Here is a 25,613-nt window from a genome sequence, read left to right as displayed (position 1 = left end):
CCCTTAGCCAACACCAAAAAATCAATATACATTTATTTTATGAATCCGTTTTACATCATTTGCCTAATTTTTACTATATTACCAGAAATTACCGTTTTTCAGTTCGTTGCCACTTCAAAACTAAATTAAAAAACTTCTGATAAGGCTCAATGTTAACTTTTAATTTATCCAGTTCAGGATATTTTGTCAATTCCCATTTGAAAAGTTCCTCTTCTTTGTTAATAAACTGAACTGCTTCTTCAGATTCCTGAATACGTTTTTGTAGTTGTCTTACATCAGTCACATACTGAAAACAAATATTTTTTTTAATCTCAGGAGATATCCAAGTAATGTTATAAAAATAAGATTATATGATACTGCATAGACTATGTCCTTGCATTTATGTAGAAACTTTAAATATCAGCTTCACAACACTACTATGATAGAGAGCAAAAAATATGGTTACATCTTGCAAAACTAAGTCAGAAAAAGATTACATAAGCAGTACTACTTCTAGGACTAAGAGTCAAGCCCCTGTTTGTCATAGTAAGAACATGTTTTTCTATATTTTTAAACTTATGTAAACATGTCCTGTATTAATCTGTGAGCCAGCCATAGGTACAATCTTACATATGTATCAGACCTGTTGCATGCGGTCCAGTTCTGCAAATTCTGCGAACTCTTCCATGCAGCGTGATTCTTTTTCTAGTTCCAAAATCAGTTTCTCTCTTTTAGAGATTAGTTCATTTTCTTTTTTATGTTTAGCATTCTCAATGAGCTTTTTAAACGACAATTTAATCATGTTAATTATTTTGTTACAAAAGAGTTATCACATCAGAAATCTTAATGCTTTATATAGTAATAACTATTATCAAAGTAAAAATGAGTGTAAAACATTGACTGATATTAAAATGCAAAGAGTAATCAACCAACAAATTGCCCTAGATTTTCAAAGTGACTATAACAATTTTAATTTATTAATCAGGTACCTTAACTATTTAACTGATTCTGGGATTATAATTAAAAAACTACCATTTATTAAACACATGCCATTTGTCAAGAACTATTAAAAATCTTATATTACCACAGGTACTATTACTCTCATTTCAGAGATGAAGAAATTTAGGCTTACAGAGGTTAAGAGGCATGTCCAATGTCATAAAATCATTAAAGTCAAAATCTGGATTACAACTTTGGTTTATCTGACTTTTCATTACCGTACCATCTCACTTCCCAATTGAGAAGAAACTGGTTTACATTAGGACTTTTTCAAAATCTAAACTATATTCAGGATCCTGATTCCATTACTTCTTATCTCTGTGATATTGCACAAGTTATTAACTTCTCTGAGATTTATTTTTCTCATTTATGAATTGGGGAAAATAAGATTACCTGGGGTTTTTGTATTAAATGATTGAATAAATGGAAAGCACTTAGTATAGTGCTTACCATTATTATCAAGTTATATAATAGTTCAGACTTTTTTCACATCAGTCTCACTTCTTACTAGATCCTTACTAGTTAAGCCTTATAGCCTGTCCTAAGCCTGAAGCGCTATAAAATGTTGCTAGCCCCAAACTCAAATACTGACACATGAAGTTACTTTTTAAAGGTAGATAGCAAGTAAGTATAACAAATAAACATTGTGCTTAAAATGTCAGAATATAAAATACATACAAAAAATATACTTACCTCATCATTTTCATCAAAAATGGGATTAATTTTCCAAGGCCACAGAAGGACAGTTGAATTCAAAGCTAAATCTTCTTGAGGAAATAGAAAAACATCTAAAAAGTAACTCATTTGGCGTTTGGATTCCTACAAAAGAAACTCCATATGTAATATATACACTATATAGAAAATATAATGCAATATGAAAAAGAGAAGAACCAACAACAATAGCTGGAGAAAAGACTTAACCACGGGCAGACAGAAGAAACCACTTCACCACAACGACTGGTCTGGAGAACAGAGGAAACATGAGAGGGCTGGTTGGGTTCTTTCAAATTTCAATTTGATTCAGATTTTTAACTGATATTTCATATCACCCAAATCAGATGGGTATTTCAGTAGCTGCAGGATTTTTTTTATTTGACTTCATAACACACAATTGCAGACTTCTATACAGAAAATAAAGCTTTTTAGAAGTTTTCACTTGCAGATGATTTAACATAAAGGCACTCTTGTTCCTCCTTATACATGACTGAAAAAGTGACCAAATATGCAGCTTTGTGTTCAGCAAGGCTTTACTTTTGATTTTAAATAATTTTTTTTCTTTTTATTCTTATGTATTTTATTTTTGAATGTTTGGTGGCAAAGATCTTAGCATTTTTTATTTTGCCTTACAAAACAAGTGACATTACTACTTTTTTTTGTCTACTGTTAGTATACAAAAATTGTTCAGGAGGGAGTCTGAAGATGGTGGTGCAGTAGGTAGCAGTGTTCTCTGCTTGCTCCCATCGCGGAAAAGCTTGGAGTACAAACAGGAAGACCAGTGAGTGAGTGTGAATTTCAGATAGCGCTAGCAGGGAAGGGAGTGTGGGAGCGGAGTAGAAAAGGGCAGAAGGCTCGCCCACACTCTTTAAGGGGAGTCACTGGGCACCCCCGGCCCAGTCGCTGGGCGCCCCAGCCTGGCGCCACTGCTGCACCACACCCCAAAGGGGCAGCTGCAAACCAGCTCATTAGCCAAGATCTGCTTGGAAACTGCCGCCTGCCATAGGAGCTGGGACCAGCGGAGTCCTGAGGGGAGACAATAGGAAGGTTTCCTTGAAACAGCTGGAAGTATGGGAGGACAGTGAGCTGCCCAGACTACAGGAAGCTGTATGAACTGAGTCTAGTGGTGACCCCCAGGGCTGGCAACCCTGCACCCCGGGTGCATGCATCATGGCACCACTAATGAAAAAGCAGAACTGAGCTGGGGAGAGGGGCCCATACAGGAGGGCTGTGGCAGAAACGCAGACTTAGTGGGGACTCCAGGCAGGCAAGCACTGCGAGAGGCAAACAGTGAGACACTGCCAGCCAGGGACGGAGGAGCAAAGGCAGAATCGAAAGCAGGGCGGGGACTAGAGACATGCACACTGGCTTGCCATCAGAACAATGTTGCTAGACAAGCCTAAAGGATTGCTGGAGGGTGCCGCAGGACAACTCAGTATGGCTCACAGCAGAAAGTTGCAGCAGGCCCATGAGTGACAGAAAAGCAGCCACAAAAATCACCCAGGTCTCCTCACAGCCAGCCAACCAGAAAAGATTTGAAATTCATGGAATTTTGACCAGGTGTGGATCCAGAAAAAGAAGACTGCGCTCAAAGTACAAACTGAGTAAAACCTTTTTTTTTCTTTTTCTTTTCTTCTTCCTCTTTTTTTCTCTTCCTTTTTTATTTTATTTTATTTTTTCTTTTCTTCCTTTTTAAAAAAACTCTTTCTTTAATCTGTTCCCTACCTTCTCTCCCTCCTATCCTTCTTCTTTAATTTTTGTTTGTTTGTCTGTTTTATTTAGCCTTCCTTTCACACTAAACATATAGCATATAACTGCTATATAAACCTAATAATATACACTTCCACCTTCTCACTTCATTCTGCATTCTTCCCTCTCTTTTTTAACATACAATGTAAATATTACTTACTGTCTCACATAGCCTTGACCCAACTTGATACTATTATTATTATTCTATCATTTCCCTATCAAAAATCATCTTTCTTTCATTTAAAACAACACTTATCTGTTTCTCCTACAGTATAATAGTCTTAACCTCTCTACATTCATATTAATACTGACTCATTTGCTTCCGATAGTGAGGGTGTGGGTTTCTTGCCTGGGTTGTGTGTTTATGTTTTAACAGTGTCTCCACAAAAGAACTCAAGACAAGGTGGGAATAGTGACTCTCAATCAACTAGCCAGAGGGAAGGATCCACCAAAGAGTAACTGAAATACAACCGACAGCTAAACAAATGGCAAAAAGGGCATCCCACGAGCATCAGGCTCAGGAGATCAAAGAGAGTGCACCACTGAATCCCCCGGGTCTCCTAGACAGAATCTCAAACCACGAAGGCATGAAATCAAAGCAGACAAATCTAATAAGCAAAAATAAGCAAGAAGAATCCAACATGGGAAGACACAGAAACAACCTCCCAATAAAAGAAAAAGAGGAATCCCCAGAAAGAGAGATAGCTGGATAGACATAAGCCAACTATCAGACATAGAATTCAAAAGAATGGTGATAGAGAAGCTCTATGTACTTGACAATCTCAAAGAAAACTACGACAAACTCAAGGGAAATTACAAGGAACTCCAAGGAAACTAGAAAGAATTGCAGGGAAGCTACAAGGAACTTACAGAGAACTATACCAGCATAAAAAAGGACATAGAAACTATTAATAAGAACCAGGAAGAAATGAAGAATACAATTTCTGAACTAAAGAATACAGTAGAATCAATCAAAAGTGGGATAAATGAAGCAGAGGACTGGATCAGTGAGTTAGAGGACAATGTAGAAAAAATTCCCAGACAGTACAACAAAATGAAAAAAGACTGAAAAAGAATGAAAAGAGTTTAAGAGAACTGCAGGAAAACATGAGACAAAACAACATTAGAATCATAGGGATACAAGAAGGAGGAGGAGCAAGGGAAAGAAAACCTGATAGAAAAAGTAATGACCGAAAATTTACCTAACCTGATGAGAGAAAAAGTCATGCAAGTCCAGGAAGCACAGAGGGTCCCAATGAAGATGAACCCAAACAGGCCCACTCCAAGGCACATCATAATTAAAATGGCAACATTTGAAGTCAAAGTGAGAATCCTAAAAGCAGCAAAAGAAAAACAGCAAGTAACGTACAAGGGAGCTCTGATAAGGCTATCAAGCGATTTCTCAACAGAAACACTACAAGCAAGAAGGGAATGGTCAAAAATGTTTCAAGCGATGAAAAACAAAGGCCTACAACCAAGACTACTCTATCCAGCAAGGCTCTCATTCAAAATGGAAGGTGAAATAAGGAGTTTCTCAGACAAAGGAAGACTAAAAGAATACATCTCCAAAACCAGCATTGCAAGAAGTACTAAATGGAATGCTTTAAGAAAAAGAAAAAAAAAAAAAAAGAGAGAGGGAGAGGCACACAGGTACAAAGGGAAATGAATAAATACCTGTCAATAATAACCTTAAATATAAATGGATTAAATGCTTCCATTAAAAGACATAGGGTAAACTTCCGGCCAAGATGGAGGCATAGACAGACATGCTGTGTCTCCCTCCACAACTAAGAAGGAATACAACTACCTTGAAACTAGAAACAACCAGAAGTTCCAGAAAATCAAACTACATGGAAGTCCAGCAAACAAAAATATAAAGAAGAAATACTCATCAAGATAGGTAGGAGGGGCAGAGTCCAGGTGGAGAGGACACGGTGTGGTGGTGGCAGCAGGGGCAACAGCAGCAGGCCGGTGGAAAGTACAGTCACACATTTTAAAAAGTCAGGAGGGACACGTGGGCAGCGTTCCCAGCTTCTCACCAGAGAAGCTCACTGTCCCAGCTCCGGGGAAAATCAAGCCTCATTACTTTTGACTATGCAAAACAGTGGGGGTTGAGATGGAGGCAGAAACTGCCAGTCTCTCAGCAGAGTCCGCTTGTTTAAAGGGCCGCCATGGTCCTAGAACGTCCACAGACCCACCCACTCTGGGAACGACGGCCAGGGCAGCAGCTAGAGGGGCACCAGTCTGGTGCGGAAGTGGGAGAAGTGCTTGAAAAAGGGGCGAGTGCTGGGCAAGTGACGAGTGCTGGGCAAGTGGCATTGTTCCTTCTCAGATCCCTCCCCGACATACAGCGCCACAATGTGGCAAAACATGTCGCCTGTTACTGACGAATGCCTAAGGCTCCACCCTTTACAATGTAACAGGAGCGACAGCTCTCTGGGACATGGAAGCAAACAAACACAGGAGACTTCTGGCCAAAATGGAGGCCTAGACTGACACACTCCATCTCCCTCCACAACTAAGAAGGAATACAACAACTACAAAACCAGCAAAAACCAGAAGTTCCAGAAAATAAATGGAAGTCCAACACATGAAGTTATAAAGAAGTGGTGCTCATCTGGACAGGTAGGAGGGGTGAGGCCAGGGAGGAGAGGTCAAGCTGTGCTGTCTGCGGCAGCAGCAGCGACAGCAGCAGGACAGCAGTAAGCAGAGACACCCATATTAAGGGGAGGCGAGAAGCGCCTATGGAGCACCCCAGGCTGCAGACAAGACCCGTCAGCTTGTGATTCCAAAGCTGAAGAAGGCAGACCTCCATTGCCGTGGACTGTGAGGCCCGGTGGAGTTGGGAACGGAGGTGGAGGCTCCCGGTCTCTCAGCAGAGAGTGAATGGCAGGAATCCATCTTGGACCCCCACCACCGCAGAAAATGCCACAGCATGGTGAGACAGGTCACCCGGTTGTGACAAGTGCATAGGGCTCTGCCCTCTATAGCGTAGGAGCTGTGACAGCCCTCCCCAGGAAGAAAAAGCAAACAAAAAACTGTTCAAGATGGCACAGATCATGATAGAGATCCCAGTGACGCAGCTGATCAGACAGCAAATTTCTAATCTAATGAAGCAGCAGATAGGAAATCTTTCTGAGGCACAGTTCAGAGCTTTGGTTATAAAAGCGCTTACAGACCTAATAGCAGATCTTAAACCAGACAGGGAAGGAATGAAGGCTAGTCCTGCTGAAATGACAAAAACACATATGCAACTAGTGGTGAGGGAAAGAAAACCAGGGATCAAATCAACAAATCAGAACATAGGGGAAAGAACAGTCAACCAATACAGAAACAGGGAACAAGAAGTGAGAAAATTGAGGAGAGGCTCAGAAACTTATCAGACAGCTATAAGCAGGCCAACATCTGAATCATAGGGTTGCCAAAATGTGAAGAAGAAGAACTAGAAATTTAGAAATTATGTGAAAAAATAATGAAGCAGAATTTCCCTAACTTGGGGAAGGTAATAGACTTACAGGTCCAAGAAGCACAGAGAGTTCCAAAACTGGACCCAGGGAGAACCACACCATGACACATTATAATCTAAATGTCGAAAATTACGGATAAAGAGAGAATCTTAAAAGCAGCAAGAGAGAAGAAGACAATTACATACAAAGGGGTCCCAATAACACTGTCAGCTGATTTCTCAAAAGAAACTCTGCAGGCAAGAAGGAACTGGCAAGAAATATTCAAAGGAATGAAAAGCAAAAACCTACAACTACCATTACTCTATCCAGTGAAGCTGTCATTCAGAATAGAAGGGCAGAGAAAGTGCTTCCAGGACAAAGTAAAATTAAAGGAGTTCATTAGATCCAAACCACTACTATATGAGATGTTAATGGGACTTGTTTAGAAGGAAGAGGATCAAAACTATGAACCTTAAATTGAAAACTGTATCACAACAACCAACAACAGAAGCTAGGGAACTGAAACAAAGACAAACTAAGTAGGCAATGAGAGTGTGAACATAATGATAGGCATGGGGAAAATTATGGGGGAGGTTAGCAGGGAGGAGGAAGGGGGAAAAGGGAAGGAGATGGTATGGGAATTAAGAAGCATCATAGGAGGAAGTGGAGTATATAGGAAGATGTTGAGAAGAACTATATGCACAACAAATGGACATGGACTAAGGGTGGGGGACAACTGGAGAGAGAGATGTCACTGAGTAGAGGGGAACAACGGGAAAAGAAATTGGGACAGCTGTAACAGCATAATCAATAAAACATTTAAAAAAAAGACATAGGGTAGCGGAATGGATAGAAAACATGATCCACATATATGCTGTCTACAAGAGACACATCTCAAAACAAAAGATTTACACAGACTGAAAGTGAAGGGTTTGAAAAAAGTATTCCAAGCAAACAGACATAAAAAAGAAAACTGGTGTAGCAATACTTATATCAGACAAAACGGATTTCACAGCAAGGGTCATCAAAGGAGACAAAGAAGGACATTTCCTAATACTTAAGGAAACAATGCATCAGTAGATGTAACCCTGGTAAACATATATGCACCCAATATAGGAGCACCCAAATACATAAGGAAAATACTAGAAGACTACAAGAAGGATATCAACAGCAACACACTCATAGTAAGGGACTTTAACACCCCATTATCAAAAATAGACAGATCTTTGAAGCAAAGAAACACCAAAGATATTGAGGCATTGAACAACACACTAAACCAAATGAAGTTAACTGATATATATACAACTTTTCACCCAAAAGAAGCAAAATATACATTCTTTTCAAATGCACATGAGACATTTTCAAAGATAGACCACATGACAGGACACAAAACAAGCCTCAACAAATTCAAGAAAATTGAAATTATAGCAAGCATCTTTTCAGACCACAATGCCTTGAAACTAGAAATCAACCTCAAGGAAAAAAATCAAAGACATCCAAACTCATGGAGGACAAATAACATGATATTAAATAATGAATGGGTTAATAATGACATCAAGGAATAAATCAAGAAGTTTCTGGAAACTAATGATAATGAACACACAACAGCCCAAAACCTATGGGACACAGCATAAGCAGTCCTGAGACAAAAGTTCATAGCAATACAGGCCAACCTGAAAAGGGTAGAAGACTCTACAATAAAAAATCTAACCCTACAGCTAAAAGAACCAGAACAACAACAACAAACAAAGCCCAGGGAGAGTAGAAGGAAGGAAATCATCAAGATCAGAGCAGAATCAAATGGCATAGAGGCTAAACAAACAACTCAAAAGATTGACAAAAGTAGGAGCTGGTTCTTTGAAAAGATAAAAATCGACAAGCTTTTAGCCTGGCTCATTAAGAAAAAAAGAGAGAGGACCCAAATAAACAAAATCAGAAACAAAAGAGGAGAAATCACAACCGATATCACAGAAATACAAAGGATTGTAAGAAATTACTACAAACTTGACAACCTAGATGATATGGACAAATTTCTGGAAACATATAATCTTCCCAAACTGAATCGTGAAGAAGTGGAAAGCCTGAACAGATCGATAACAAAGAGTGAAGTTGAAACAGTAATCAAAAAACTCCAAACACACAAAAGCCCTGGACTGGATGGCTTAACATGTGAATTTTACAAAACATTTAGGGAACAACTAATGTCTACCCTTCTCAAACTATTCCAAAAAATGGAAGAAGAGGGAAAACTCCGAAACTCTTTCTATGAAGCCAGTATTACCCTAATTCCAAAACCAGGTCAAGACACAACAAAGAAAAGAACTACAAGCCAATATCGCTGATGAACATAGATGCTAAAATCCTCAACAAATATTGGCAAACAGGATCCAGCAACACATTAAAAAGATCATACACATTAAAAAGATCATACACCACGATCAAGCGGGACTCATCCCAGAGATGCAAGGATGGTTTAATATTTGCTTATCAATAAATAGAATACACCACCTAAAGGAAATGAAAGACAAAAATCACATGATCATATCAATAGATGCAAAAAAAAAGCATTTGATAAAGTACAACATCCATTTATGATAAAAACACTCAGCAAAATGGGAATAGAGGGAGCATACCTCAACATAATAAAGGTCATATACGAGAAACCTGAGGCCAACATTGTACTCAATGCACAAAAACTGGAAGCATTCCCCCTGAGTCAGGAACAAGACAAGGATGTCCACTATCTGCACTCCTATTCAACATAGTCTTGGAAGTTCTAGCCACAGCAATTAGACAAGAAAAAGAAATAAAAGGCATCCAAATTGGAAATGACAAAGTAAAACTGTCATTATTTGCAGAAGACATGATAGTGTACATAGAAAACCCTATAGACTCCACTTAAAAACTTTTCAACATAATAAGCAAATTTGGCGAAATAGCAGGGTACAACATCAATATACAGAAATCTAAGGCATTTCTGTACACCAACAATAAAATATCAGAGATAGAAACTAAATAAGAAAAAATCCCATTTACTATAGCAACAAGAAAAATAAAGTACCTAGGAATAATCTCAACCAAAGAGATAAGAGACCTGTACTTGGACAATTACATAACACTGGAGAAAGAAATTAAGGAAGATACAAATAAATGGAAGCAAATTCCATGTTCATGGATGGGAAGAATCAACATCATTAAAATGTCCATACTACCCAAAACAATTTACAGATTCAATGCTATCCCTATTAAAATACTAATCACATATTTCACAGACCTAGAATAAATACTTCAAAAATTTATATGGAACCAGAGAAGAGCCCGAATAGCCACAGCAATCTTGAGGAAGAAGAACACAGTAGGAGGAATCACAATACCTGACATCAAACTATACTACAAAGCCACTGTGATCAAAACAGTCTGGTACTGTCATAAGAACAGACATATAGATCAATGGAACAGAATAGAGTGCCCAGAAATAAACTCAGGACTATATGGTCAAATAATATTTGACAAAGGGGGAAGGAGCATAAAATGGAGTGAGAAGAACCTCTTCAACAAATGGTGTGGGGAGAACTGGACAGGGACGTGAAAAAAATGGAAACTAGACCACCAACTTACACCACACACCAGAATAAACTCAAGATGGATCAATGACTTAAATGTAATCCATGACACTATAAAAGTCCTAGAGGAAAACATAGGCAGGAAAATTTCAGATATCCCACATAGCAATATTTTCACCAATATATTTCATATATGGCAAGGGAAATAAAGGAAAGAATAAACAAATGGGACTACATCAAACTAAAGAGTTTCTGCTCAGCAAAAGAAAACATCAGCAAGTTGAAAAAGGAACCAACCATATGGGAAAACATATTTGCCAATGACACCTCAGATAAGGGATTGATCTCCAAAATATATAAAGAACTTATATGACTCAACACCAAGAAGATAAACAACTCAATTAAAAAACGGGCAAAGGACCTGAACAAACACTTCTCCAAAGAGGACATACAGAAAGTCCATAGACATATGAAAAAATGCTCATCACTGGTCATCAGAGAGATGCAAATAGAAACCACAATGAGGTACCACCTTACACCAGTCAGAATGGCCATCATCAACAAATCAACAAACAACTTGTGCTGGCGAGGATGTGGAGAGGAGGAAACCCTGGTGCACTGCTGGTAGGAATGCAGACTGGTGCAGCCACTACGGAAAACAGTTCGGAATTTCCTCAAAAAACTAAAAATGGAAGTGCCTTTGAACCAGCAATTCCATTACTAGGATTATATCCAAAGAATCCTGAAATACCAATTCAAAAGAACCTATGCACCCCTATGTTCATAGCAGCACTATTTACAATAGCCAAGTGCTGGAAACAACCTAAGTGCCCATCTGTAGATGACTGGATCAAAAAACTGTGGTACACTTACACAATGGAGTACTATGTAGCAGAAAGAAAGAATTTCTACCATTTGCAACAACATGGATGGAACTAGAGAGAATTATGCTTAGCGAAATAAGCCAGGCAACAAAAGAAAAATACCTTATGCTATTACCTATTACAGGAGACTAATGAACAATACAACAAACAAGCAAAATTGAGCCGGAGGGTATAAGCCTATGATCTCATTACTTGAGTGATTGTCTGTACATGTAGGCTTCACTTAATCCTGTCTGCATCGCTGCCTCCTGAGACTCAATGGTTTGCCTGAACTAAGTGGCTGGGTTGGTGAGAATGGGGTGGTCTGAGGGCTTCACCTTAAAACTGGTTTCTCTTTTCTATTCTAATGCTTGGACAGAAAGGGCCCAGAGGTCTGAGAGGGGGGGGAACCTAAAATATTCCCCTAAGCCCAAACTAAGTATAGTGGGCAAAAGGGTTTTGGACAGGTGTGCTGTGCCTTACACTCCTTCCTCCAAAGAAGCCCTTTTATGCCCTAATGTGGGACATTGAAAAATTAATACCTGCCTTTTGTCATCTAGTGGTTATGGATTGAATGATGCCTTTTAACCCTGTTGCCAAATTTGTTGCTCCCACAACAAGGATGCCAGCCTGTTAAACCAAGCACGCCATTGTTTGAGGACAGTCAGTTGACCTGGAGTCTGCAAGATCCTTCCCCATGTGGGAAGGCCACCCTTCCCTCCACATCCCCACTGTTATTAGGAATTTCTGGACCCAAGAATAGGTAGGACGATGACCATGCCCAGCTTGAAGCAGCTAGAGGAGCACGAAACCTTCGCCCATTGTCCTTTATAAGATTATAAAGGGTCTTAAGTCTGAGAGGGGGATTGATTTTTATTGTTATTAATTAATTAATTAATTGATTAATTTTTAAAGAATAATATAGGAAAGGGTGAAGCCAGAGAACTCGTATGCACGACCCATGGGCATGGGCTGGGGGTGGTGGGATTGCTGGGGTAGGGGTGGTGCTGTGAAGAGGGGAGCAAAGGGAAAAATTGGAACTATTGTAACAATATATTCAATAAAATATACTTTAAAAAGTCTATGTTAGGTTAAATAATCAATTTACTGTATTAAAATTATTTATTAAAAGAAATGATTACATACAAGTTGTAAGTTATCAGAATTAACGTTACTTGGAGTTGAACTTTTCTACTGGAAAGTCTCCTACAAATTCAGGATTTCATTTATTTACTAATATGCCAATTATTATGAAATTTTCTGCAACTCAAAATCCAATGACTCAATGGCTCTTTTAAAACAGCCTTGTAAAATAAACTATGCTTATTATAGAAATAATAAAGTTGTCTCTAAAACATTAAAGAAAATAAAAACATTAGCATGATGAAAAGGAAACCAACCATGTGGGAAAACATATTTGCCAATGAAACCTCAGACAAGGGATTGATCTCCAAAATATATAAAGAACTTACACATCTCAACACCAAGAAGAGAGCCAAATTAAAAAATGGGTAAAAGACCTGAACAAACACTTCTCCAAGGAGGATACACAGAAGGTCCATAAACACGTGAAAGAATGCTCAACATCACTAACCATCAGAGAGATGCAAATAAAAACTACAATGAGATACCACTTTACACCTGTCAGAATGGCCATCACCAACAAATCAACAAACAACAAGTGCTGGCGAGGATGTGGAGAAACGAGGACCCTACTGCACTGTTGGTGGGAATGCAGACTGGTACAGACACTATGGAAAACAGTATGGAATTACCTCAAAAAACTAAAAATGGAACTGCCTTTTGAACCAGCGATTCCACTGCTAGGATTATACCTGAAAAATCCTGAAACCCCAATTCAAAAGAACTTATGCATCCCTATGTTCATAGCAGTGATGTTTACAATAGCTAAGTGCTGGAAACAGCCTAAGTGCCCATCTGTAGATGAGTGGATCAAAAAACTGTGGTACATTTACACAATGGAGTACTATGCAGCAGAAAGAAAGAAGGAACTCCTGCCATTTGCGACAACATGGATGGAACTAGAGAATTATGCTTAGTGAAATAAGCCAGGCAATGAAAGAAAAATACGATATGATATCACCTAATACAGGAGACTAAGGAACAACACAAATGAACTAAATTGAAAAATTACGCCCCCCAGCATAGAAGGACATAAATATATAAGGAAAATCTTGGAGGACTTCAAGAAAGATATCGACAGCAATACAGTCACCATAGGGAATTTTAATACCCCGTTGTCAAAAATGGATAGAACCTCCAAGCAAAGAATCAACAAGGATATTATGGCATTGAACAACACTCTAAATCAAATGGACTTAACTGATGTATATAGAACCTTTCCCCAAAGCAAAATATATATTCTTTTCAAATGCAAATGGAACATTTTCAAAGATAGACCACATGGTAGGACACAAAACAAGCCTCAACAAATTCAAAAAAATTCAAATCATATCAAGCGTCTTCTTCAATCACAATGGCTTGAAACTAGAAACCAACGCCAAAGAAAAAACTTAAAAACATTCAAATTCATGGAAACTGAATAACATGTTATTAAATAATGAATGGATAAACAATGACATCAAGGAAGAAATCAAAAAGTTTCTGGAAACAAATGAAAGTAAACACACAACGACCCAAAACCTATGGGACACAGAGAAGGCAGTCCTAAGAGAGAAGTTCACAGCAATACAGGACTACCTAAAAAAAGATAGAAAAATCTCAAATAAACAACCTAACCCTACATCTACAAGTGAGGCTGAGCTTCCTCCAACACCGGCTTGGTTGGAAACTCTCTGTCCAACAGAGGTTTCAGGACCATGGCAGAACAAATTTATCCAGGACACTGTATTTTATCTGGGGGGAATGGGAGGTGGTTAATCTCTCTAATGGAGAAAGTGTAGAACTTCCATCTCCCATGCCTTTTATTGAGGAGGGGATTTGGGAGATACAGGGTCAAGATTTATGAATCACCAATAAGCTTTCAGATGCTTGGGTTACAATTGACAGTTACTGATTATAAATATCAAAATAGAGAATACAGTGACCAGTCTGTGTCATGGTCTGCTAAACATCCTGGCGCCACGCTGACATCAGGTGTAAGGCTTCATACATTTTTAGCTACGGATTGTTTATAGTTAACTAAGAGATAAGAAAAGCGGAGCAAGCTCTAAAGCATAATATGCATTCTTTAAACCCAATGCCCACGGGAACCCTCTTAGTGGCTTTTGGTCCTGTCTGCTGCACAACATTTTGGTTTTCTACTGAGACTTTAATGTCTCCCTTGGGGGCAGGGTCCAAGGGGAGGTGGCTCACAGCTTGGGCTACAGTTCCTGAAACCACAAGGAGTGGTCCCCTACATACAAGAACTAGAGGAACAACAAAAAAAGAAAAAATGCCCAGAGCAAGTAAAAGGAAGGAAATAACCAAGTTCAGAGCAATATTAAATGACATAAGAATCTAAAAGAATAATTCAAAGGATCAAAAAATTCAGGAGCTGGCTCTTTGAAAAGATAAAACAAAATCAACAAGCCTTTAACCAGACTCATCAATAAAAATATAGAGAGGACCCAAATAAATAAAATCAGAAACAAAAGAGGAGAAATTACAACCAATACCACAGAAATACAAAGGATTGTAAGAAATGACTACTAACAACTATATGACAAAAATTTAACAACCTGGGCAAAATGGAAAGATTTCTAGAAATATTAATCTTCCAAAACTGAATCAAGAAGAAGCAGAAATCCTGAATAGACTAACAACTAGTGATATTGAAGTAATAATCAAAAAACTCCCAGTACACAAAAGCCCTTGACTGGACGGCTTCACGGGTGAATTTACAAAACATTTAGAAAAGAGCTAAGTCCTATCCTTCTCAAACTATTCCAAAGAATTCAAGAAGAGGTCATACTTCAAACTTGTTATGAGGCCAGTATTATCTTAATTCCAAAACCAGGTAAAAACATAACAAAGAAAGAAAACTACAGGCCAATATCACTGATGAACATAGATGCTAAAATCCTCAACAAAATATTGGCAAACCAGATCCATAAATACATTAAAAAGATCATACACCATGATCAAATGAAATTCATCCCAGGGATGCAAGCATGGTATAATATTTGCAAATCAATAAATGTACTACACCACATAAACAAAATGAAAGACAAAAATCAAATGATCATATCAATAGATGTTCAAAAAACATTGATAAAGTACAGCACCCAAACCTCAGCCAATTAGGAATAGGGGGAGCATATCTCAACATAATAAAGGCCATATATGAGAAACCTACAGCCAACATCACAGTCAATGAGCAAAAACTAAAAGCTTTCCCCCCAGGTCAGGAACAAGACAAGGGTGTCCACTTTCAGCACTTTTATTCAACACAATATTGGAAGTTCTAGTCATAGAGATAAAACAAAAAATAGAAAAGCCTCTAAATTAGAAAGGAGGAAGTAAAACTGACATTATTTGCAGATTACATGATAGAATACATATAAAACCCTATAGGTTTTACAAAAAAACTGTTCAACCTAATATGTGAATTTGGAAAAATGGGATATAAGTCAACATTCAGAAATTGAAGGTATTTTTGTACACCAACAATGAAATATGAGAAACAGAACCTAGGAAAAAAACCATTTACTTAGCCACAAGAAAAATAAAGCACCTAGGAATAAAGTTAACCAAGGAGGTGAAAGACCTGTACTTAGAACACTAAGGAAAGAAATTAAGGAAGATACAAAAAATGAAGCATATACTGTGTTCATGGATTGGAAAAAGTAATATCATTAAAATATCCATACTGCAATCTATAGGTTCAATGCAATCCCTTTTAAAAGACCAATGACATATTTCACAGATTTAGAACAAATATTTCAAAAATTTATATGGAATAAAAAATGATCCCAAAAAGCCTCAGTAATCTTGAGAAAGAACAAAGCTGGAAGGATCACAATATCTGATATTAATCTATATTACAAGGCCACTCCGATCAAAACAGTCTGATACTGGCATAAGAACAGGCACGTAGATCAATGGAACAGAATAGAGATCCCAGAAATAAATCCATGACTCTATGACAGTTAATATTTGATAAAGGAACAGGAGCATAAAATGGAGTAAAAATAGCTTCTTCAACAAATGATGGTGGGAGAACAGAAATGGTACATGCAAAAAAATAAAATAAAATGAAACTAGACCACCAACTTATACCATACACCAGAATAAACTCAATATAGATAAAAGACTTAAAAATGAGCTGTGACACCATAAAAGTCCTAGAGGAAAACATTATAGCAGTAAAATTTCAAATATCCCATATGGCAATAATTTCACCAATATATCCTCTAGGACAAGGGGAATAAAGAAAAAACATAAACAAATGAGACGTCCTTAACTTAAAAGCTTCTGCATGGCTAAAGAATACATCATCAAAATGAAAAGGGAGGACTTCCAACCAAGATGAAGGCCTAGACAGACACGCTGCTCTCCTTCCACAACTAAGAAAGAATACAACTGCCTCAAACTAAAGCATCCAGAAGTTCCAGAAAACTGAGCTGCATGTAAGCCCAACAAACAAAGATATAAAGAAGAAATACTCATCCAGACAGGTGGGAGGGGTGGAGCTGGGGCAGAAAGGACATGGTTGTGGTGGTGGTGGTTGCAGCAGTGTCAGTGTTAGACCAGCAGAAAGCGCAGTCAAACATTTAACAAAGTCAAGAAGGACACCTGGGGACCACTCCCACCACCAGACCAGAGTGCACAGCTCACAGTTCCAGGGCAGGAGACGATAAAGCCTCATTGCTCCCCACTGTGAAAATCAGTGGGGGTTGGGGCAGAGGCAGAAACTGACAGTCTCTTAGCAGAGTCCACTCGTTAAAAGGGCTCCCGTGGTCCTAGAACGTCCACAGACCCACCCACTCTGGGAACGATGGCCAGGGCAACAGCTAGAGAAGCGCCAGGCCCATACGTAATTGGAAGTGCCTGGAAAAGGGGCAGGTGCTGGGCAAGCAGTGTTGTTCCCTCTCAGACCCCTCCCCCTCCCCACAGCGCCACAACAGGGTGAAATTGGTCACCCTGTACTGACGAATACCTAAGGCTATGCCCCTTACAACATAACAGGTGCAACAGCTCTACCTAAGACATAGAGGCAAACAAACACAGGAGCCTGTCAAGTTGAGGAGATGGAGAAGTATGGTCCAAAAGAGGGAACAGATCAAGGTTCCAGTGGGAGAACTAAGTGACAAGGAGATAGCCAATCTAATAGACAAGGAGATAGCCACTCTAACAGATAAAGAGTTCAAAACACTGGTGATAAAGATGCTCACAGACTTGACAGACATGCCTAGGTACGGCAAACACATAAGGGAAGAAGTAAAGTCTATGCTAAGTGAAACTAAGGAAAATCTACACAAAACTAATGGTGAAAAAAAGGGAACTGGGATTCAAATCAACAATTTGGAACATAAGGAAGAACTAAATAGTCAACCAGTACAGAATAAAGAAACAAGAATTGAAAAAAAACAAGGAGAGGCTTAGGAACCTCTGGGACAACTTTAAATGTGCCAACATCAGAATCATAGGGGTGCCAAAAGGAGAAGAGGAAGAGCAAGAAATTAAAAATTATGTGAAAATATAATGAAGGAAAACTTCCCTAATTTGGTGAATAAAATAGACATACAAGTGTAGGAAGCACAGAGAGTCCCAAATAAGCTATACCCAAGGAAGACCACATCAAGACATATCATCATTTAAATGCAAGGTTAAAATAAAGAGAGAATCTTAAAAGCATCAAGAGAAAAGAAGAGAGTTATCTACAAAGGGGTACCTGCAAGACTATCAGCAGATTCCTCAAAAGAAACTTTGCAGGAAGAAGGGACTGGCAAGAAGTATTCAAAGTGCTGAAAAGCAAGGACCTACAACCAAGATTACTCTATCCAGCAAAACTATCATTCAGAATGGAAGGGCAGATAAAGTGCTTCCCAAACAAGGCAGAGCTATAGGGGTACATCATCACCAAGCCATTATTACATGAAATGTTAAAGGGACTTATTTATGAAAAAGAAGAAGATCAAAACTATGAACATTAAAATGACAACAAGAGACTTCCGGCCAAGATGGAGGCTTAGACGGACACGCTAGGTCTCCCTCTACAACTAGAGAGGAATACAACTACTTCAAAACAAAGGATAACTAGAAATTCCAGAAAATAAAACTACACGGAAGCCCAACATATGAAGTTATAAACCAGCGGTGCCATTTGGGCAGGTAAGAGTTAAAGAGGGCGGCGCTGTTTGCGGTCGCACCTGAGACAGCGGCGGGGCGGAAAATCCCGGCTGCAGTCGAACCCCCGGCAGCGCGCGACCCCAACGCTGGGGAAAGCAGCCACCGCATCGCCTTGAGCAGTGAGGCCCAGGGCGGCGGGAGGATGGATCCCAGTCTCCTAGCGGAATAACTGTGTGAATCCATCTTGGACCCCCGCCCCCAAAGAAAGCGCCACAGGGCTGCGAAATAGGTCGCGGACAGGCACCGGTTGGTCGCAGGATTGTGACATCAAAGGGCCACAGCGCAGCAAAAAGTTGCGGATTGCCGCCGGTCGCTGGGTCGTGGCGAGTACACAGGCACTGCCCCCTACAGCCGGCCCAAGAAAACAAAACGCATCTGTCAAAATGAGGCAGACAACTATAGAAATCCCGGTGGCACAGCTCACCAGGCAACAGATGGAGAACCTGACAGATGAACAGATAAGAAACCTGTCAGAGGCTCAGTTCTGGGCCATTGTTATCAGGTGGCTTACAGAATTCACAAAAGATCTGGAAAAAGATGAGAAAGAAGCGAAAAACACTCATAACGAAAGGAACAAAACCACATACGAGACAGATGGTGAGGAAAAAAAATCCAGAGTTCATTTCAACAAACTGGAATATGGAGAAGGAACAAGCAGTCAACCAATGCAGAGAGAGGAAATGGGAAGCAACAATGAGAGGATCAGAAACCTCTGGGACAGCTATAAAAGGCCCAACATAAGAATCATTGGTTTGCCAGAGAGTGAGGAAGATGAACTAGAACTTGAAAAATTGAGTGAAAATATAATAAAGGAGAACTTCCCAGACTTGGGGAAGGGAATAGACTTGCAGGTCCAGGAAGCAAGGAGGGTTCCCAAGAGACTGGACCCAGGGAGAACCACTCCAAGACACATTATAATCAAAATGTCAAAAATTAAAGATAAAGAGAGAATCTTAAAAGCAGCAAGAGAGAAGAAAAGAATTATGTACAAAGGGGTCCCAATTAGACTATCAGCTGACTTCTCAAGGGAGACCCTGCAGGCAAGAAGGGACTGGCAAGAAATATTCAAAGTAATGAAAATCCAAAACCTACAACCACGAATACTCTATCCAGCGAAATTGTCATTCAGAACAGAAGGACAGAGAAAGTGTTTCCAGGACAAAATAAAACTGAAAGAGTTCATTAGATCCAAACCACTGTTATATGAGATGTTAAAGGGACTGTTTTAAAAAACAGAAGCTAGGGAGATGAAACAAAGGCAAACTAAACAGGCAACGAGAGTGGAAAAGGAACTGTGGGTACGGGAAGCATATTGGGGGGAGGTCAACAGGGAGGGGTAGTGGGGAGAGGGAGGGAGATGATATAGGAATTGGGGATCATGGTAGGAGGGAATGGAATAGACGGAGAGAGGTTGGGAGGAACTGTATGCACAACTAATGGACATAATCTAAAAGGGGGGGACAACTGGAGGGAGGGGGGCCACCGGGAGGAGGGGAGCAGAGGGAAGGGAAATTGGCACAAATGTAATATTTTAATCAATAAAACACATTAAAAAAAACAAAAAAATAAAATAAAATAAAATGACAACAAACTCACACTATCAACAACAGAATCTAAAATAAAAACAAAAACAAACTAAGCAAACAACCAAAATAAGAATAGAATCATAGATATGGGGATCATTTGGAGGGTTATCAGCTAGAAGAGGGAAGAGGAAGAACAGGAGAAAAGGTGCAGGGATTAAGAAGCATAATTGGTAGGTACAGAAAAGACAGGGGGATGTTAAGAATAGTATAGGAAAGGGAGAAGCCAAAGAACTTACATGCACGACCCATGGGCATGGACTAAGGAGGGTGGGACTGCTGGAGGGAAGGCAGGTACTGGGAAAAGGGGAGCAAAGAAAAAAAATTGAAAGTACTGTAATAGCATAATCAATAAAATATACTTTAAAATAAATAAATAAATGAGTGGAACAACAAAAAAAGATTGCTCTCTTTGACTGCATTAAAATTAACAACTTCTGTTCATCCAAAACCCCATTAAAGTTAAATTACAGAGTGTAGAGAGGGTATTTGTCAATAATATATGCAAAACTGCACTGACATATATTTAAGGTGGTAAATTTTGTTATATGTTATCACAATTTTTTTTAACTCAAGTCAGTCAGAAACTCAGGCAATGAATCAGAATAAAAACGGGCAAAAGACATGTACTGGCATTTCACAAAAGAGAAACTCTAATGATCAACACGAAAAGTGTTCAAACTGATTTTTTTTTTTTTTCAGGAAAATGAAGTTAAAAACATTGTGACCACCATCCATTGGACTGGCAAAATGTTAAATATCTCATAATAGTATGCATAAGAATGTAAAATAATAGAACTCCAATTTTTTTCTTTGTTTTTAATATTTATTTATTTTAAAGAGAGAGGAAGGGAGAAAGAGAGGGAGAGAAATATCAATTGATCGCTTTCTGCACTGGATTCCAAAGAGGGGCCAAACCTACAACCCAAGCATGTGCCCTGACCATGAATGGAACCAGTGACCTTTCGCTTTGTATGATGATGCCCAGCCAACTGAACCACACTGGCCAGGGCTGTAATAGGGCTCTTATACACTGTTGAGAAGAGTATAAAATCAGAACTATTTCAGAAAAGAGTTTTGCCTTAATTAGTAGAGGTGAAAATAAGTATATCTTACAACAGCTGGGAGAAATGCATGAACATATGCACCAGGATACATGCTCCGAAATGTTCCCAGCAGCATTGCTATTAATAACAAAAGTAGGAACAACCCAAATATCCAGAACAATAAAATTAAAATAACAAATTATTTTACAGTTATATAATATGGATTACTAGACAATGATGAAAATAAACTAAAGTTAAGGAACAATAACCTTACTAACATAATGCTCACAAGACAGAAAAGAATAGAAACAGTATAATTCTATTTATATAAAGCTCAAAATGAGACAAAAGCTAGCTGTATTGATTGGGAATGCACATTTAGATAATAAAACTATAAAGAAGAGCAAGGAAGTCATTAAAAATCAGGAGTGCTCCGCCGTTGACCGGAGACAGCCAACTGACCTGGAGTCTGCACGATCCTTCCCCATGTGGGAAGGCCACCCTCCCCTCCACACCCCCACTCTTATTAGGGTTTTCTGGACCCAAGGGTAGGTAGGACGACGACCATGTCCAGCTTGAAGCAGCTAGAGGAGCTTGAGACCTTCGCCCATTGTCCTTTACAAGATTACAAAGGGTCCTAATATTTGAGGGGGGGGGGATAGTTAATTTTTATGAACCAGGGGTATGGACTTGGGGGGGATTGCTGGGGGAGGGGGTGCTGGGTGGAGGGGAACAAGGGGGAGAAAATTGGAACTGTTGTAACAATATAATCAATAAAAAACATTAAAAAAAAAAAATCAGGAGTGCTCACCTCCAGAAAAAGACAGGTTGTGAGGGGCTTCTAGGGTGTTGGCAAGGTTTTATTTCTTTCCCTGAGTGAATTACTGAGCATTTACTTAACAACATTTTCAACTGTACAACTTATGCTTTATGCAAATTTTTGGTATGTGTATGTTTCATATTTTTAAATTAAAAATTAAAGTACAATATAGGTGACTAGGTATATAATCTTGTGCTGAGGAGGGCATAGGCATACCACTAAGTGTAGAAACTATAAAAGAAAAATAAGGTGGTCCACTTTCATTTTTCTGCACATATCTGTCCAATTTTCCCAACACCATTTATTGAATAAACTATCTTTAGCTCATTGTATGTGCTTGCTTCCTCTGTAGAATATTGATAAGCTATAAAGATGTGGGTTTATTTCTGGGCTCTCTGTTCTGTTCCATTGATCTATGTGTCTGTTTTATGCTAGTACCATACTGTTTTGATTACTATAGCCTTATACTATAGTTTGATATTAGGTAGTGTGATTCCTCCAACTTTGTTCTTCTTTCTCAGGTTCACTGTTGCTATGCAGGGCCTTTTGTGGTTCCATACAAATTTTTGAAATATTTGTTCTAGTTCTGTGAAATACGTCATTGGACTCTTGATAGGAATTCCATTGAATCTATAGATTGCTTTGGGTGTTATGGACATTTTAATGATGTTAATTCTTCTTATCCATGAACACGGTATGTGCTTTCACTTACTTTTTACCTTCTTCAATTTCTTTTTTGAGTGTCTTATAATTTTCCATGTACACGTCTTTTATATCCTTGGTTAGGTTTATTCCTAGGTATTTTATTCTTTGTGAAGCAATTGTGAATGGGATTGTTTTAGTAACATCCCTTTCTGTTAGTTTATTACTGCTACATAAGAATGCAACTGATTTCTGGGTATTAATTTTGTATCCTGCTACTTTGCTGAATTCATTTATCAGTTCTAGTAATTTCTTAGTGGAATATTTGAGGTTCTCTATGCACAGTATCATGTCTTCTACAAATAATGACAGTTTTTCTTCTTTCTTTCCAATTTGGATGCCTTTTATTTCTTCTTCTTCTTGTCTGATTGCTATGATTAGGACGTCGATGACTATGTTGAATAAGAGAGGTGAAAGTGGACATCTCTGTCTTGTTTTTTATTTTATTGAGGATTTTAGCATCTGTGTTCATCAGGGATATGGCCTATAATTTTCTTTCTTTGTAGTGTCTTTATCAGGTTTTAGAATTGGGATACTGCTGGCCTGTAAAATGAGTCTGGTAGTCTTCCCTCTTGAATTTTATGAAATAGTTTGAGAAGGAAAGGTGTTAGTTATTCTCAGAATGTTTGGTAAAATTCACCTATGAAGCCATCGAGTCCAGGGCTTTTGTTTGTTGGAGCTTTTTTGATTACTGTTTCAATTTCACTAGGTGTAATCTGTCCAGTCACATTCTATGATTCTTCTTGATTTATTTTTGGGTGATTGTATGTTTCTAGGAATTTATTCATTTCACCCAGGTTGTTCACTTTGTTGGCATATAATTGTTCATAATATTTTCTTACAATCCTTTGTATTTCTTTGGTATTAGTTGTTATTTCTCCTATTTCACTTCTGATTTTATTTATTTGGGTCATTCTCTTTTTTTCTTGATGAGTCCGGTTAAAGGTTCATCAGTCTTGTTTATCGTTTCAAAAAACTAGCTTTTAGATTCACTGATCTTTTATATCACTGCTATTTCATTTATTTCTGCTCTGATCTTTATTATTTTATTCCTTCTACTCACTTTAGGTTTTGTTTGTTGTTCTTTTTCAAGTTCCTTTAACTGAAATTAGATGGTTTATTTGAGTTTTTTCTTGTTGTTTGAGATAGGCCTGTAATGCTATGAATTTCTCTTTTAGGATTGCTTTCCCAGTGTCCTCACTGGATAGTGGTGTCCTCCTTTTCATTTGTTTCAAGGTATCCTTTGATTTCTTCCTTGATCTCATTGTAGACCCATTCATTGTTTAATAACATGTTATTTAGCTTCCATATCTTTGCGTGTTTTCTTGTGATTGATTCCTATTTTCATAGAATGGTGGTCAGATAAGATGTTTGGTATGATTTCACTCTTCTTAAATTTTATGAGACTGTTTTGTGTTCTAACATGTGGTCTATCCTAAAAAACATTCCATGTGAGCTTGAAAAATATGTATATTTTTCTGCTTTGTGGTGAAATGCTCTTAAGATATCAATTAAATCCATTTGATCGAGTGTGTCATTTAAGGCCTCTGTCGCCTTTTTGCTTTTATGTCTGAAAGATCTATCCATTAAAGTAAATAGGTTGTTAAAATCCCCTACTTTGACTGTATTTCTGTTGATCTCTCCCTTTATGTCCATCAAGATTTGCTTTACATATTTAGCTGCTCCTGCGATGGGTGCATAAATGTTTATTAGGGTTATATCTTCATGTTGGATTGTTCCCTTTATCATTACATAGTGTCCTTCTTTGTCTCTTACTATAGCCTTGGTTTTAAAGACCATTTTGTTGGATATAAGTACTGCTACCTCAGCTTTTTTTCTTTCCATTTGCATGAAATATCTTTTTGCACCCCTTTACTTTTAGTCTCTGTGTATCTTTCTATCTGAGATGGGGTCTGGGAGGTAGCATGTATACGGGCCTTGTTTTCTTATCCATTCAGCTACCCTATGTCTTTTGGCTGGAGCATGAAGCCATTTACATTTAAGGTAATTATTGATAGATAAGTACGTAGTTTTCCTCTGTTTTTTTTCTCTCTCTCTTTTTCTTCTTCTTAGAGGGAGCCCTTTAACATTTGTTGTAGTACTGGTTTGGTGTAACAAACTCCTTTAGCTTTTTCTTGCCTGGGAAGCTTCTTATTTCTCCTTCCATTTAAATGATAGTTTTGCTGGGTAAAGTAGCCTTGGTTGGAGGTCCTTGCATTTCCTCACCTTGAATATTTTATGCCACTCCCTTCTGACTTGAAATGTTTCTGTTGAATAATCAGATACCAGTCTAATTGGTGCTCCCTTGTAGGTAACTACCTGCTTTTCTCTTGAAGCTTTTAGAATTCTCTCCATGTCTTTAAGCCTTGTCATTTTAATTATGATATGTCTCAGTGTAGGCCTCTTGGGTCCAGCTTGTTTGGGATTGTCTGAACATTCCTGGACTTGTAAGTCTTTTTCTTTCACCAGATTAAGGAAGTTTTTTATCATTATTTCTTCAAGTAGGTTTTCAATCCCTTGCGCACTCTATTCTTCTGGTATTTCCATGATGCAGATGTTATTACATTTCATGTGGTTCAAAATGTTTCTTAAGCACGCCTCTTTTTTTCAAAATTGTTTTTTCTTTTTGCTGCTCTGCCTGGGTGTTTTTTCCTACCTTGTCTTCCAAAACACTGATTCACTCCTCTGCTTCATCTACCCAACTATTTATTCCTTCCAGTGTATTATTTATTTCAGATATTGCATTTGAAAGAACAGATTCGCCGATACATCTGATAAGTGGTTAAATCCAAAATTTATAAAGTACTTATAGAACTCAATACCAAAGAAACAAAC

The 25,613-nt window shown here is 38.4% G+C and overlaps 1 protein-coding gene across 1 annotated transcript in view; it reads right to left on the bottom strand.

Moving 5' to 3' along the window:
• DNAH12 (dynein axonemal heavy chain 12) overlaps positions 1-25,613 on the bottom strand; it is a 291,227-nt gene that overhangs the window by 222,368 nt on the left and 43,246 nt on the right. The window contains exons 13-15 of the mRNA XM_090282944.1: positions 1,672-1,797; positions 623-757; positions 93-286 (exon numbers count right to left, since the gene is read on the bottom strand). Coding sequence (XP_090139070.1) covers positions 93-286; positions 623-757; positions 1,672-1,797 — 455 coding nt within the window. The remainder of the gene's footprint in view (positions 1-92; positions 287-622; positions 758-1,671; positions 1,798-25,613) is intronic.

This window comes from Furipterus horrens, unplaced genomic scaffold, assembly GCF_987537825.1.
Source record: "Furipterus horrens unplaced genomic scaffold, mFurHor1.1.pri manual_scaffold_7, whole genome shotgun sequence".
In the NCBI taxonomy this organism is placed as follows: Eukaryota; Metazoa; Chordata; class Mammalia; order Chiroptera; family Furipteridae; genus Furipterus; species Furipterus horrens.
Note: the sequence above shows the minus strand (reverse complement) of the source record. Positions and strands in the feature narration are given on the sequence as shown.